The sequence below is a fragment of the Gambusia affinis genome, linkage group LG10 (genome assembly GCF_019740435.1).
Source record: "Gambusia affinis linkage group LG10, SWU_Gaff_1.0, whole genome shotgun sequence".
NCBI lineage: Eukaryota > Metazoa > Chordata > Actinopteri > Cyprinodontiformes > Poeciliidae > Gambusia > Gambusia affinis.
The window spans coordinates 29,016,408-29,032,588 of record NC_057877.1 but is presented as its reverse complement, the minus strand read 5'-3'; the positions used below and the strand labels follow the sequence as shown (position 1 = coordinate 29,032,588).

The following is a 16,181-nucleotide window of genomic DNA, read 5'->3' as shown; positions in this document are numbered from 1 at the left end:
CAGGAGGCTTTGAACAGATCGGGAATTCCCAGCTGATGATGTCATGGGTTTGAAAGCTTGTGATTGGTTGGTTTACTATCAGACAGTTAAATGGAGGAACATCTGAAACTCTCACCTGTTTCTACTGACACGATCATCAACTGGACCATAAATTGTCCCAATAATTGTTCTGATGAATGTTAATATTGTTGAACATTTTCAATTAATCTGATAACATCACAGTTATTTAAGTTATTCCTCCAAGAGACTTTAACTTTAATGATGAAATTGATTATTGAAACCAAAACCTCTAAATAAAAACTAAACACAACAGAAACCATAAATAAAATGGATTATGATGTTTGAGCTGATTTTAAAAAATACATTTAAACATGTTTTAGTTGGAAATGTAAAGTTTGTTTTTGTGATGTCAGAACTGCAGGTTTAAATGTTTCTGGTTGTTTTACTAAAACTAAACCTGATAACTTAAAACTACAGAAGATCAAAAACTGAATCTGTCTGCAGATCCAGAAACAAAAACCTGCAGATAAACATAAAGCAGCTTCAGTAACAGGCAGGTTGCATTGTGGGAAACGTAGGAGCTCAGGTCTCTTCAGCTTTTAACTCTTTTCTGATTTTTATTTTCAAAAGATGAAAATTCTGCATCCAAACATTTTTTCCAGTTATTATTGTTAATGCGAGGAAACTCCTAATATTTACCTGCATGTCAAAATATTTCATATCTGCACTTTAGAAATTCTGCGACAGACTGGCGACCTGTCCAGGGTGACCCCGTGACCCCGCCTCTCACCCAGAACGTTAGCTGGGGAGGAACCAGCAACCCTCCTGACCCCATTAGGGTGAACAGAAAATGGATGGATGGACTTTAAAAATTCACTTGTTTGAAACCATTTTTTATTTTAATGCTGGAGAAGAAATCTGTTCTCTCAGACTTTTTTTATTTTTGGTTCTTGACTGAAATATAAAACGGCTGCAAAAAAAAAAAAAATTCAGAAAGATTTTTATTTTAGTTTTAAAGAGAGAAATGAAGGTAAAAAGAAGAAACGATTAAAATCAGGTTTTAGGTCAATTAAATAGATTCTCATCAGTTTGTGCTCTAATAAAGGTCCATCAGCGCCGGGTCAGAACCGGGTCAGAGAGCAGAACGGTGTTCCCCGCCCCGGTCAGACCGCCTTCTCGTTGCTCACGGCGCTCTGGCCGGCGCCGGCGGCGTTGGTGCCGGTCGGCACGCTGTGCTTGGTGAGGACGGCCTTGAACTGCTGCAGCGTGGCGTCGGTCCGGACCCCGGTCGGGTCGAAGTGGGTCCGGCTCACCCTGAAGCCGGCCTCCGTCAGGTACTGAAGGAACTTGTTCAACCTGCGAAGGCAGAGCAGCAGAACGGTTCAGCCGGGCCAGACCGGGTCGGGTCGGGTTCTGGAACGAGCCGGCGGCCCGGGACTCACTTGGGCATGTTCATGCTGCGGATGCTGTGCCGGTGGATGCTGTAGTAGAACGGAGGATGATCCAGAGACGCATCAGGCTTCAGCTTCTTCACAACGTTCCCACAATCCTCCACACTTTTCCTTTTCCCTGCAGGAAAACCAACATGTTGCTGCCACTCAGTGACATTATTATTACATTATTATTACCACATTATTATTACTACATTATTATTACCACATTATTATTACTACATTATTATTACCACATTATTATTACTACATTATTATTACCACATTATTATTATTACATTATTATTACCACGTTATTATTACTACATTATTATTACATTATTATTACCACATTATTATTACTACGTTATTATTACCATGTTATTACTATGTTATTATTACTACATTATTATTACCACATTATTATTACATTATTATTACTACATTATTATTACCACATTATTATTACTACATTATTATTACCACATTATTATTACATTATTATTACTACATTATTATTACCACATTATTATTACTACATTATTATTACCATATTCTGTATTACTATTATTACATTATTATTACTACATTATTATTACATTATTATTACCACATTATTATTACTACATTATTATTACCACGTTATTATTACTACATTATTATTACATTATTATTACCACGTTATTATTACTACATTATTATTACATTATTATTACCACGTTATTATTACTACATTATTATTACATTATTATTACCACGTTATTATTACTACATTATTATTACATTATTATTACTACATTATTACTATCTTACTTTTTCTGTTTTATTCGTTATATAACTCAGATTATGAGGAACTTATTGCTGCACATCGGCAAAGACTTGATAATTATTCTGATGCTGTATTATTTACAACTGACATTATTAATATTATTGTTTCCTATTTTGGGTCTGTAGATTTTATTGTCTTTTTATTAATGTTTGTAATCATTTTATTTAGACAATATAATTTATTTGTTGGTTCTTTGACAGTATATTGAACATGCATGTGAATATCTTAGCATGTTTTATTACACATTTCTGACAATCATTGTAAGTAATATATTTCAATAAACTGAGAAAATGTGTCGGATTAAATCAATGTTCACTTCCTTCTGTTTCAAACAGAAGAGAAATGTTACGATCATTATTGGTTCTGGTTCCTTCTGTCCCACTCACTACTAGTTTTAAAAAACCTGAGTCAAATAAATAAACTAATGATAACTAGAGTTAACTAACAATAACTAGTGTTAACTAAATACATGTGCAGATGGAAAGAACTGGATATCTCAGCTAAGATCAAAGCAGAATGTAAAAATTGATTCTAAACTAAAAGATTTAAACCGCCCTGCGACAGACTGCGACCTGTCCAGTGTGAACCCGCCTCTCGCCCGGAACGTAGCTGGAGAGGAACCAGCAACCCTCCCGACCCCATTAGGGACGAAGGGTGAATAGAAGATGGATGGATGATTTGAAACCTTTCCAGATGAAAGACTCTAAGTGTTGGAGGCCTGCAGATAAATCTGAGCCGTCAGTTGAGTCGAGTCATGAAATGTTGACGCATTCTGCAGTAAGAGACACATTGACTCCAGTCAGAGAACAATGCTGGATTGTGGGAAGGAGTCAGATTGTTTCAAGTTGTTTCGTTTGCAGAAAACCAAAGTTCAGCTCAGCAGATTACTGAGGATTCACAGAAACAGAATCGCCTCGTTTGAAGTTACTGCTGAAAATTTGGCTGAACTTTTCTGTTCAAGCTGAGAACATGAAGAGGAAAACAAAAACACTGACAGGTTTTCATTCACTGGAGAGAAACAACGAACACAAGCTTTTACTTTAGTCACGTTTTTATGATTGAGCATTTAAATCGAAAAAGATTCTTAGTTTTGGACAAAATGTTTGAGTTCTTCTAAAACAAAAGGGAAAAACTTTTTAACATCTTATAAACTTGATGTTGCGTTGAACCACTGCAGTTTTTCATTTTTATCTCCACTGGTGATTTCAGACCAAATTACTTTACATTTATATTTACTTCATTATTTTAGATTTTAATCTGATGCACAAAACAAACTGAGGGATTTTTTTCCATATAAATATTTTGTATTCTGATTTATAAAGGAAAGAAAAAAAATCTCTACACATTTATTTGGCCAAATAAAAAATAAAAAGCAGAAAATGTGGAATATCATCTGTCATTTTGTTAGAAGAATTTAAAAAATATGATAAACCATCCTGACTGTAGAGATATTTTAAATAGAAGGTCAATCCTGTGCAGATATTCATCAGGATGTTGTGACTGATTCACAGTTATGTGTTAGAAACATTATTATTATTATTATTATTATTATTATTATTATTATTATTATTATTATTCTTCACTGAATTTAAGATTTGTTGTCCAACCTAAAAAAATTAAATTACAGTCTGAGTTATGATTGCAGAAGTTTTCACTAAGTAACAGCATCTTTAAAGGGTTTTGGTAAAAACCCAGAAACTTTTAGTTTGCAGGAAAACATTGTGCTGTAAATTCTCTGACACTGCCCCCTACAGGACAAACGGACCCACTGAGGTTCAGGTTACAGCTGCTGTTTCTGTGCAGACGGAGGTAAAAGCAGAGAAACTGACCGGCCTGATCAGCCGGACCTCCATCCTCTCCGCTCTGCAGCGTCTTGATGACGACTCCACACTCCACTGCAGCACAAACACAACATTCAGCGTTTTATGCTGCAGGTGCAGCAGGCGGCGTCAGAGCTGAGGCGGTTACCCTGGTTACCGAGCGCTGACGACCCGTGCACCAGCGACTTGAGCGTGGTGCACTCGGACTCGCAGATGAGCGTTTTGACGAGCGGCTGGACGTCGTCCATGCTGTGCTGCACGGCGGCAGACAGCATCCTCCTCAGGAAGCCGGTGTTGAACAGAGGGCCGGCCCTGCAAACACAGCCGCCAACCCGGGTCATACTTACAAAATAGCTTTCAGTTTTAACTTATAGTGCCTGATTTTTACCACAGAGGTCCCAGCTGCACCGCCGTCTTCCCAGGCAGACTTCCATGACAGTGACAGGGAACCGTGTCTGCAAGGAAATAATTGATCCTGCAGGTCAAACTTAGTTTCCTCCTAAAGCAGCAAATATTGTTAAAGTAAAATAAATTAGGCGCCACATTCATTCATCTGATTTTTGGTGTGAAGTAGCGAGTCGTCCCAGTTTGAACGCAGCTCACCGTCCACCATGTTGCCCAGTTTCAGGAACACTCTCTCCTCACACCACTGGCAGTGGACCAGTTTGCGGAGTTTCTTGGCCGACTCGTCTGCTTGAGTCGGGCCCCTGAGGACCCTCACCACCACCAGAACAAAGTGCTCCAAAGCCACGGCCAGCAGAACCTCAATGCCTTTGTTGCAGCGCGCCGCCGCCCTGCAGCACGTCACAGGAACATCTCACTAAACGGCTTCAGTCAATTTAAAAAAAAATCACTCAGATTAATCACTGTCACTCATCACTATGCCTAATTTTGCAACCTGTCGCCCTCCGGCCAATTAAAATTCAATCATCTGATTTTACAGCACAAAACAGGTAAAGTCTCCCAGAACAGCAGCGAAGGGAAACTTACTAAGCAAACGTGTTCAAGAGCCGCTGAGAGAAGATACGTTATTCTGCCGCCCCTTTCTGATGCTGCCCTGGGACACCACCCATATCAAAAATCTGCAAAATGTTTTATTGACTCAAACATGTCTAAAGATTCTTCGTTCTAATATTCAGGAAGGTTTAAAGGCAGCCATTTTGTTTTACACGTTAAACCAGAAACTCCCCATTTATTTGCTAACTGGAGCGATGAGGAGAACGTCACTCATCCAGACGAGAGACTGGCCAAATTCATCCACATGACATTGTGAGTTAGTACATCAAGACATTAACATGTGGGCTGGAAACACAACACCAGGAGGATTAGAAATGTTACACTTTTGTTGCTCTCTGTTGCCATGGAAACCTCATCTTTCACTGTTCGTCCATCCATAACGGCTGCTGTGAACTCGGCTGCCCTCTGAGAGGCTTTTAGGTCAAAACGGGTGGTTGGATTAATCTGCGTTAGCGTTGAAACGCTCAGATTAATCTGCGTAACGTTGAAGCGCTCAGATTAATCTGCGTTAGCGTTGAAACGCTCAGATTAATCTGCGTTAGCGTTGAAGCGCTCAGATTAATCTGCGTTAGCGTTGAAGCGCTCAGATTAATCTGCGTTAGCGTTGAAGCGCTCAGATTAATCTGCGTTAGCGTTGAAGCGCTCAGATTAATCTGGGTTAGCGTTGAAACGCTCAGATTAATCTGCGTAACGTTGAAGCGCTCAGATTAATCTGCGTAACGTTGAAGCGCTCAGATTAATCTGCGTTAGCGTTGAAACGCTCAGATTAATCTGCGTTAGCGTTGAAGCGCTCAGATTAATCTGCGTTAGCGTTGAAGCGCTCAGATTAATCTGCGTTAGCGTTGAAGCGCTCAGATTAATCTGTGTTAGCGTTGAAACGCTCAGATTAATCTGCGTAACGTTGAAGCGCTCAGATTAATCTGCGTTAGCGTTGGCAGCTCGTTAACCATGCGGCTGGAAGGTTAAAGGTCAAAGCATTATACGACTGACATCAGAGGCTTCAGGATGGGTTCAAAGGTCAACCTACATGTAGTCAAACGCCCGCAGGTGCATCATGACATTAGCGTCCATCTTGGCGACCTCCACCGTGGCGACGGGGGCCGTCTCCGGTTCGCAGCCGGCCCTGTCGGGGCCCCGCGGCCCTCGAGGGCCCCCATCGGCCCGGATGTTGTTCAGCTCGCAGTTCTCTCTGATCATTTTGACGCAGGTGTCGCTGATGTCTGTAATGGTCACTCTGACGGTGCTGCGGAGGTGTTTGGCCCACTGCAGGCCCATGATGCCTGAGGAGCAGCAGAACCCACTCAGTTACTCCTCCGTACTCCGACCCAAAGTTCAGTTACTCCAGAACATCACGCCTCATCCCACTGAGCAGCGCAGAGCGGTTCACTGTCTTACAGTTGAGTGTAGCTTTTGTTTTTCAGGCCCTTTAGCAACAATGTTCCTTTAGTTTTTATAAAAATGCTATTTGACTTAAAAGAATTTTGACTTCCTGATTTAATGTCTCGAAATCGGGCCTCCGTCTCTTTAAGAAGCTCCTGCTCTTTCTGAAAGTCTGCCTTCAGAAAGTCATCATATGGTTTTCCTCTCCACTGTCGCTGCATGCATGCTCTGTAAGACGAATTGTTAAAGTCGAGGACTCAAAGCTGCTGATTGTCTGGCGCCCCCTGCTGGTCCAGGAGGAGTGAACGCAGCTAATTAACGACTGCTGAGTTTGCCTGGAAACTATTTAAACTAATTTCAATAACAATCTGTAATAATAATAGTTAATGCACTGATGTGAGCCTGGATAGAAATGAGGTTTTCGCTGTGAAACGGCGCTATAGAAATAAATCAAGTTGAGCTGAAAACTCTGCAAAGTTAAATAAACTCTGGAAAACAGAAAGAGTCGCCGTTCCTCCAAACTTATTCCCAGTTATCACAAACAGCTGATGCTGCCAGATTTCAGGAACTTTTTCCATCTAAGCTCAGTTTGGTTTGGATGATAAATTTTCCTTTAATAAATAAAATAATAATTTGAAAACAGTTATTAATTTGCTCTGATCATCAAACCCAAAACAGGAAATCTTTCTCACAGCACTGAGAGAAAGATTGATTAATAATTAATTCTTCACATGCAGACAGTTTGCTGGACATCAGACTGAATCAGCCTTTATCAAGCTGCAGTCTGCAGGCGCCCCCTGCTGGTCCACAAGGTTCTGCATGCATTTATTGTGTTTAAAAGTAATAATGGATAAGTGGCTCACTCAAAGGAAAAGCTGAAGATATCAGTGGAAAGAAAAACACCAGGAATAATTAGATGAACAGAGGATTCATGTCTGCAGGAATAATTGGTTGCATTACGACTGAAGTTGTTCCTTCAGTAAGTCGTTGAGCAACTAACGGTTTTATTTCAGGTTGTACATGTACAGATTTTGTTTGTACGAGTGTTTGTTAATCCAGTCTCAGTTCAGTTTCATCTCGTCTCACCTGTGGCTCCAAAAGCATCCAGACACTCCAGCGGGTTCCTCTCCTCGGCCAGAACCGCCAGCGAACAGAACACCAGCTGCCTGCGACACAAACACGCAGCTTCAGCTTCAGTCGGCGGTTTTCACTCAGAAACAGACGCGGCGTCTCCGCCTCCACCTGTTGGGCTTCATCTTCCGGTTGAAGTACGTGTCGCTCTTCAGCGGGGTGCTGTGGTTGGGCAGCAGCTGGACGTTGGTGCCCAGCTCCTTCAGGATCTCGTAGGCCTGACCCGAAGGCGCTGTGGATGAGAAACGGGACGGTGAGCGGAGCGTCCGCCTCCGTTCGGCTCGCCGTGACGGCGGCGCTCACCGGGCTCCTCCGTCTGGGCGTCCGAGCCGCCGGGGTAGCTGGCCTCCGTCTCGCCCTTGTTGAAGTGGCGCTTCAGGTGGCTGACCATGTCCGTCTTGCGGGCGATGGTGACCGAACACACCACGCAGTGGAAGTGGGCCATGTGTCGACCCGACACCTGCAGGACGGACAGAACCGAGTCCGCTTCAGGAACTTGTCAAAGTTTTTATTTAAGTCGTGTTTTTCTGCAGCAGAGATCGCTGAGTCATCAGCAAACAGAATCACTTTTCTCTTCAAGTTGCTCCTGTTTGCTGGGCAGATTTTATTTAACCTTCAATCTGCTGACAGTTTTCATTCTCTGCCTGGTCCAGTTTGTCTGGGAACTTTGTTTAGGTCAGATGTTCCTAAACAAACTGGATCAAAACTTCCTGAAACTCTTTGCTCCAATTTGAAGGCCGAAGAACCTGAAGAGCTGAACTGGAAATATCTTGTCTAATTGGATGTTTATTCAATAATTTAGCAGCATTATTGAATAATGTTTCTTATTTTGATGATTAAAATTAAATTAATTGTAATTGATTATTGCTCAACCTGCAATTAACATAATAAAAGTGAAAACGGTGTTTAAATTATTCTGCTGCTGATGATGATTGGAGGGAAACGCCTCACCTGATCTCCACTCAGGCTGGGTTTGGGGTTCCTGCAGGCCAGGTGGCAGATGCACATCCTGCTTCCTACAGGGAGACGGAGGTCAAAGGTCAGCATCAGGCTGAAGCCGCCAGGCTGCGTCTCTCTGCTGTCCTACCTTTAAACTCCACATAGACCTTCCAGTGGAGGTTCTGCAGGTGCCGCCGCAGCTTGTGGCTGTAACAGGCTTTAAACTTCTCCTCAGGACACAGAGGGCAGGACTTCCTCCCCGCTGGAGGACAGAAACGGACAAACCATCCGGATTCAGCTGGAAAAATTATTCTTCATCCGCATTTTATAAAATATGTTTAGATTTGAAGAGCTTAGCACCATTAAAGGGGCAGTATCATATAAAATTGAGTTTTTTCAGGTTTCCATCATGTCAGAAAGTTTTTCCCTCATCAGAAACAAAACTGGAGTGTTTTATTCTTTTATGCATGTTTCAGAAATCTTTTGATCTCCATGGCAACCATTCAGCTGTGCAAAAAGCCAAGGAAATAACATTTCTTTTAAGTCATGTTTGATATATATTGCATATATGCAATAATATTGAAGGTAACATAGCAACTTGATTTGTCAAGTGCCTGGAAAATGAATAACACTGCCCCTTTAATTCTTGAGTTAAAGTCTGAACGTGATTATTTTAGCTTCATTTTCTCTATTAAACTTTAAATTTAACCTCTTTTATTATTTTTATGTAATTTTAATCAACTTCTAATATTTAATCCACATCCAAATATTTTTTTCCTCCATAGACAATAAAAAGAAGAAAGACAGAGAAATTCCTGAGGACCTGAACTCACCACCATTAAGGTCCACCAGCATCTCCAGTCCTTCCAGTTTGGTCTGGATGGAGATGTGTCTGTCTGCAGGCAGGAGGAAACCCCAACACTCCGTTATGTCCTGCGTCTGCAGCGTTCCCATCCGGTCGGTGAAACCAGACGGCTGGTTGACTTACCGGAGGTCGTGGTTGAAGGTTTGGAGTCGCTGTCAGCCGCAGCGTCGCTGCGCTCTGCAGCGGGGGCCGCGCCTGCAGGGTCTTCCTCTCCAATGTCTTCATCACCTTCACAGCCGATGGGAGAAATTAAAATAAAACATAAAATAGAAGTACCAGGTCATCATATTTTAAAAATAAAACCTGAATGAGACTCTCAGCTGACTGGACCTGTTGAATGTTGAGATTTTTATCATAATCTGGAACGATGACATCTAACAGTTTATGGTTTGAAACTAAGAGGAAAGCAGAGATGAACAACCCCCCACCCCCACCTGTTGCAGCTACATACAGTTAGTAAATACAATAAAAAAGTTTTTTGTATCTTAGAATAGTAATAATTAATGCACAACTTTGTTTTTCTGTGTTTTAATATCAGAATTTTATGCCAACCAACGATCTGGATTAAACTAGGAAAACACAGATTTATTTTCCTAGAATCAGTCCCTCCAGTTCTGTTTATGTCAAGTTTTTGTGCGCAAACTGGAAAAGGTGCGCACTTTTCTGCGCAGCGGCTCAGCGGTCCTGCAGCGCAGCTCCGTGGTGAGCCTGCCTCGCATTTAATAATAATAATTCAAATAATAATAATAATAATACTATTTGATTTGATCCTGGGGAAACCGCTTCACTGACGCGTGCAGCTGCAGATCCGCTGCTGGCCGTCCGGCTCTGCGCCTCCAGCCTCCTGTTGTTGTTGTTGACTGTTTAGGCCCAGTGGCGGAGCTCCGCGCTGAGGCCCTCGTCCTGCTCCACACTTAAAAACTCAGATTCCTTCCAAATTCACCACGCAGCAAAAACAGCGTCTAACGCATTCATTTAAAGCGCGCTTTTTCTCCGCAAAATGAACGCACAAACTGTAAAATGGCGCAGTTTTACTCACGTTTGATGCCTCCGTCCTCCTGGTGCTGCTGAGAAGCGTCCGCCTCTTTCAGCTCCGCCATTTCCAGCTGCAGCAGCAACCAGGAAGTGCTCTGACGTACGGAGTTACGTACGTAAACTGCGTAACTCCGAAGAGGAGTCCGCTGCAGAACGCAAATAAAGACTTTCTGCCTCAAACTTACTTCCTAAATCAGTAAAGTAAATATGAAGAAAGCCGAAATTATAGTAGAGATATTATCTTGAAATTTTATGACAATTACCTTTATCATGTAAGGCTTTATTTTAAAAAAGAGGCGTTTTATTATTTAAGCGGAGCATCAACAGCGCGGGCTTCTAAAGAGACCGTTAACATGTAATGTTAAGGCGCCAAATTCAATTCAAAATTCCAGACAATTTATGAGACTTAAAACCAAGATATGAGAATACAAACATGAGAACAGCTCTGTGGAAAATTCGGCTTCATTAAATTAAATGTCAGCCCAAATAAGAAAGAAGAAAGACAAGTAAGTACAAAGACCTGGCAGAAAGCTACATTTACACTCGACGTGATGACGTAAGACGCACATCCCCAACAAAACAAACAGGATTTACTGCTAATGGACTGTTCAGTTGTCTTATTTTACTCCCATAAATAAATTAATATCATAAAATTAAACGTGATAAAAACAAGTTTTGTACACATACATACACATTTATGTGTATGTATTCTTAAAATGTAAATTTTTTTGCAATGTGAGTTAGATGTGGTAAAGTCTATAAAAAGTGTAGCGTTTTTTAAGTTATAGATGTATTTATTTTCTGAAAATAGCCTTTTGATTTTTGACCATCACACCACTTTCTTGTATTTCTCTTTTCTTATTTGGGCTGGAGCTTAATACTGCTGTGGCGATTACGACAATAAAATGCAAGGACTAAACTCTTCGTTTAGTTTGTTTTATTTTTCCATCTTTGTTTCATAAACTCTAATAATCAAAACATCCACGGACCAGAAAACCTGCTGGCCCAAAGTTTCGTTTCAGCGCTGAAGTTTCAATCCCAGGAAAATGAAACTTAAGGTTCGCCTGACTGAAGCGACGTCGCTCTTCTTCTTTCTAAACTTCCTCCATAAACGTCGCCCGTCATCGCGTGACGTCATCCCTACAATATAGCCTATGAGCGCGAGCGCCGCGCGATCATTCTGCAGCTGCGCCTCTTACAGATCACCGGAGAAAACTCCAGAAGAGACAAAACCCTCCGGATCTACAGAGAAAACAGCTGGAAGATGAGGTGAGTGATGAAGTTAACTTCACATTTTCACCAATAATTCCTATTTTTGTATTTATATTACTCCGAGATGGGAGAGTAATATGAATTCTTTATCGTTTCTGGGATAAGGAAACATTCATTTTAAGTACTTTAATTTATTATTGTTATTTTTACCAAAGCTAAATATAGAAATATATTTTCTTAGAAGATTATAACCAAAACTAACTTAACAGTGTGAGGCCAGGGGTTTTATCAGGGGGCCCATATCCATAGTTTCTTTACTCTGTTTACACATAAACTTTCTTATGTTGGAAAATAGTTAATATATCTTCACAGAACAGCAGAGATGCCAACTGCAGGAAACTTTTAGATGTAGTCATTTATTTGTAGTGTTGTTATTTATTGTTTAAAATAATATTATTTTAAAAGGTCCTATAATACAAATTTCACATTATACATGTTTTGATACATTTGTGTCACTGCTGCTTCTAAAAAAAAACTTAAAAACACTCAGGTGTTTTCTCATGCTTGGAAAATGAGCCTCTTCAAAAACCTCCTAAATGTTAAGTCACCTAGCAACCCCAGGAGAGCTCCGCCCTTCACCTAGCAACCCCAGGAGAGTCCCGCCCCTCACCTAGCAACCCCAGGAGAGCTCCGCCCTTCACCTAGCAACCCCAGGAGAGCTCCGCCCTTCACCTAGCAACCCCAGGAGAGTCCCGCCCCTCACCTAGCAACCCCAGGAGAGCTCCACCCATCACCTAGCAACCCCAGGAGAGCTCCACCCTTCACCTGGCAACCCCAGGAGAGTCCCGCCCCTCACCTAGCAACCCCAGGAGAGCTCCACCCATCACCTAGCAACCCCAGGAGAGCTCCGCCCTCCACCTAGCAACCCCAGGAGAGCTCCACCCTTCACCTAGCAACCCCAGGAGAGCTCCGCCCTTCACCTAGCAAACCCAGGAGAGCTCCACCCTTCACCTAGCAACCCCAGGAGAGCTCCACCCATCACCTAGCAACCCCAGGAGAGCTCCACCCATCACCTAGCAACCCCAGGAGAGCTCCGCCCTTCACCTAGCAACTCAAAGTGAGCTCCAGCATGTTAGGTCAGCTGGTTTTACCACTGTATGCGCTCTGCAATGACTTCTGGAAAGAACAAGAGTTATTATTGACCTACCAACCAGAAACCACTTGCTGCATTCTTACTGGTTGTTCAGGAGGCTCCGCTTCTGCTTTTCCAAATGTTGCCACTAGCAGCTTATTTGAAGTGACAAGAATTGATCAGACTAAAATCTCATTGCCTAAGAATGATTTTGTAAATCTATTTTTATAATGAACACATTTTGTTTAGATAATAGACCTATAATAGACTTATCTTTTCTTTTTTTTGCCACACATTTAGTGCTGCTATGGGCAGAGAAAATCAGATAAAAGAAGAAAGTGCAGGAGCAGGAATAGAGAAATGTAAAATTATGGAAAGCACAAAAGAAATACTTGTTTTATTTTTAATTCACACTGTCTAAAGCTGTCTTTAACATCATTAATATTTGTTTTTATGACTTTTATCAGTTCTCCTCAGAGTCTGCAGTCCAGACTGAAGGCCTCAGAGTGCCACTTCACCTGGGATCTGAACACCACCAGGAACAAAATGTCCCGTATCAGGGATAAGGTGGAGGACATCGGTACAGATGAGGGGAACTTCTGGCTGGGTCACATGTACAACCTGCTGGGCTTCATCCAGTACCAGCTGGGCTCCTCTGAAGACGCCCTGAAGCTCTTCAAACGGGCCGCTGAGACCTTCCAGAGGCAGAAAAACGCTGATGAAGGTCCCTGGTTGATGGTGAACTTTGGGAATCTGGCCTGGCTGCACCATCACCTGGGAGAAGATGAGAAGAGTGAAGACTACCTGTCAAAGGTCGACGGTCTGATGAAAAAGAAGAAGGGAGATCTCTACCCAGAGGTCTTAGCTGAGAAGGCCTGGAGCCTGATGAAGTTTGATAAAGAGAAGGAGCTGAAGGCTTTAGAGCTCTTCCAGAGAGCCATCCGGATGCAGCCGGACATCGTGGAGTGGCGGAGCAGCCGTATAATCGGGCTGCTGAGCACCTTCAAGCACAGCGATGTTGAACTAGAGCCTGACATCTGGGAGGACCTAAGGGTAGCCAGAGAAGAAGATCCAGAAAACTTGTACCTTGCTGCTGTGGACCTGAAACAACAAGCCAAGAGAGGCGAGCGAGTTCAAGAGGAAGCACAGGAGTTGTCCGAGAAGATTTTACTGAACCCTGTCAGCTGCTACAGTGGCATCAAACCCCTCCTGAGGATCTACAGACAAATCGAATCCTACGACGATGCGATTGACGTGGCAGAAAGGGCCCTGACGAAGGATCCAGATTCCCGGTACCTGAAGAGATGTGCCGCTCTTGCCTACAAATGGAAGATAGTTTTTTCCAGACACGGTCGCCCAAGTCAAAGAACCTTTGACCGAGCAATCGGCTTGTTGGAGGACGTCATCTCTTCCTACCCCTCTTGTTTGCCAAAGAAGTTGGACCTTGCAAGTGTGTGGGCCAAGTCTGGTCGCGGGCTGATGAAACCAGATCAGATCTACAAGGAGTTGCTGCAGAAATCTTTGGATCCTGCAGACCAACAGTGTGTTTACAACTACTACGCCAAGTACCTCCGCTTTGACCGGCAGGAATGGAACAAGTCGGCTGAGTATCACATGAAGGCTGCAGCCATTAACCATGAGTCTTTCTCCCGGATGAACAGCATCCAGGTGCTGGAGAAGATCCGAGACCGCGGACGGTCCAGAATGTGCCCAGAGATCCGAGAGTTTCTGGAAAACCTGGAAGGTGTCCAGACTGCATGAAAGCCAGACGTTCAAAGATCAGATCCAACGATGCTTCTGACTGTCTGAATAATATATTCTGGTTCTAACCCCTTAATCCCTGAATTTATATCTAATTGTGCATAAATTTAATAAATGGTGTTTTTGCTTTCAGTCAGATGTGAAATTACTTGGATAACAAATTTTAACTTTGCACCTATCAGAGTAAGTTTAGGTACGATGCTAATTAGATCCACGAGGAACTGAAGGAATGAAACAGATTGAGCATCAACAGATTCAATAAGATCACAAGAAAAATCAACAATCAAGATTTTGAAAAATCAAAATATGTTTCTGAGCAACTGTTGCTTTTTCATCAATAAACTATTTCAAATACAGCTACAAATTGAATTTCAGCATTTATTTATTTTTGAACAATCATGATGCAAGGTTTCCAATACAGCCAAATTTTAAAAATTAAATAACCCTTTACAATACTGCCTTAGATGATTTTATCCAATTTTACAGTAAAAAAAATATGTTAGGATATAAATACTTATGAAAATAATTATTCATTTCTATATAAATATTTGACTCCAAATATTACTTTAGATTACAGGAACAAAGTTACATAATCAAAATACATATACATAACTAAATGTTTCTACATCTTGCTCATTAGTTTTACTCATTTTCATTCTTAATTGCCGAGTGTCGCTAAAAAGCTTCAAACCCCAAATTAGAAATAACGTAGAATTATGTGTAAAAACTGTTTTCATATATTATATATAGAAGACATTTGTCATGTTAAGTTTTTAGCTTAAGTTTTTAGCTGAAGGTTAGGATTATTTACTGAGTTAATTAGCAAACGGTCGACCCATTGCACACTTCAACCACTAGATGGCGTCAAAGCACTTCTATTAGCAACATTAGCATGAGAGGAATTTCCATTAACCAACATTTGCAGCTTTCATACACGACCTTGGATGTTTTCACAGAGAAAGAGGCATGAAGCTAATTAGCTTCACTCGTCTATAAGGGTCAAGATTATTAATCCAGTTTTAAGGTCTTTCATAATCCATCTGATATAATCTGTGTTCGCTTTTTATTCTGATCAGAGAGATATGTAGGCACCCTTATGATTAATGACCCTAATCATTAATTACTTTTCATTTCTGGGGGCCGGATGTGCCGCCCCTAAAATAAACATTCCTTTGACATTTGTTAGTCCCATCTTTATAACACTTTGTTTTGGTAAATTCCTTCTGACCTCTGAGTTTTAAGGTCTTCATCCTCACTGTAAAACGTCGTCTTGCTCCAATGTCAAATGACGGTTTATTTTAGGGGGGCATCCAGTCACCGGAAAACTAAAAGTAATTAATGATTAGGGTCATTAATCAGTCCACCGGTTACATTTTGTCAGAGGGGCGTCTATAAATCTCTGATGCAAACAATAAAATATAAAGACTTGGAATCAGTTTTCTGTTTTCACCATGTTCTGATGTCCCAACGTCAGTTAAATGTTTCAAAGCTGAAGTTCTGCTCAACCTTCATCATCTCAGCTGCTTTTCCTTCCTGTGACCAACAACAGAGTTTCTGCAGTTCATTCAATAAACTCCATTAACTCATCGGTTAAAATTTAAATTACAATAAAACTGCACAAATAAAAACT

The 16,181-nt window shown here is 41.5% G+C and overlaps 2 protein-coding genes across 2 annotated transcripts; one reads left to right on the top strand and one right to left on the bottom strand.

Moving 5' to 3' along the window:
- Nucleotides 1-887: 887 nt before the first annotated feature.
- trmt1l (tRNA methyltransferase 1-like) lies at nt 888-10,592 on the bottom strand. Its single transcript, XM_044130007.1, has 16 exons — nt 10,451-10,592; nt 9,535-9,639; nt 9,380-9,442; nt 8,695-8,808; nt 8,559-8,623; nt 7,911-8,067; nt 7,719-7,839; nt 7,563-7,642; nt 6,124-6,376; nt 5,992-6,050; nt 4,683-4,895; nt 4,468-4,534; nt 4,228-4,391; nt 4,089-4,154; nt 1,443-1,569; nt 888-1,356 (listed from the first exon to the last, which is right to left on the bottom strand). The coding sequence occupies exons 1-16, from the start codon at nt 10,509-10,511 to the stop codon at nt 1,164-1,166; spliced, it is 1,908 nt and encodes a 635-aa protein (XP_043985942.1). The 5' UTR covers nt 10,512-10,592; the 3' UTR covers nt 888-1,163.
- Nucleotides 10,566-14,683, top strand: LOC122838088 (interferon-induced protein with tetratricopeptide repeats 1-like). The gene is made up of 2 exons (XM_044128470.1): nt 10,566-11,715; nt 13,258-14,683. Exons 1-2 carry the CDS (start codon nt 11,711-11,713, stop codon nt 14,549-14,551), a joined length of 1,299 nt encoding a protein of 432 aa, XP_043984405.1. The 5' UTR covers nt 10,566-11,710; the 3' UTR covers nt 14,552-14,683.
- Nucleotides 14,684-16,181: the final 1,498 nt, after the last annotated feature.

Bases quoted from the DNA above. Each gene is read 5' to 3' on its own strand.
- trmt1l (XM_044130007.1), bottom strand. From the start codon at position 10,511: ATGGCGGAGCTGAAAGAGGCGGACGCTTCTCAGCAGCACCAGGAGGAC. The intron at 8,624-8,694 runs GTAGGACAGCAG...GTCTCCCTGTAG, and splicing joins GGTCTATGTGGAGTTTAAAG to GAAGCAGGATGTGCATCTGC. The intron at 4,392-4,467 runs GTAAAAATCAGG...CTGTGTTTGCAG, and splicing joins GTGCAGCTGGGACCTCTGTG to GGCCGGCCCTCTGTTCAACA.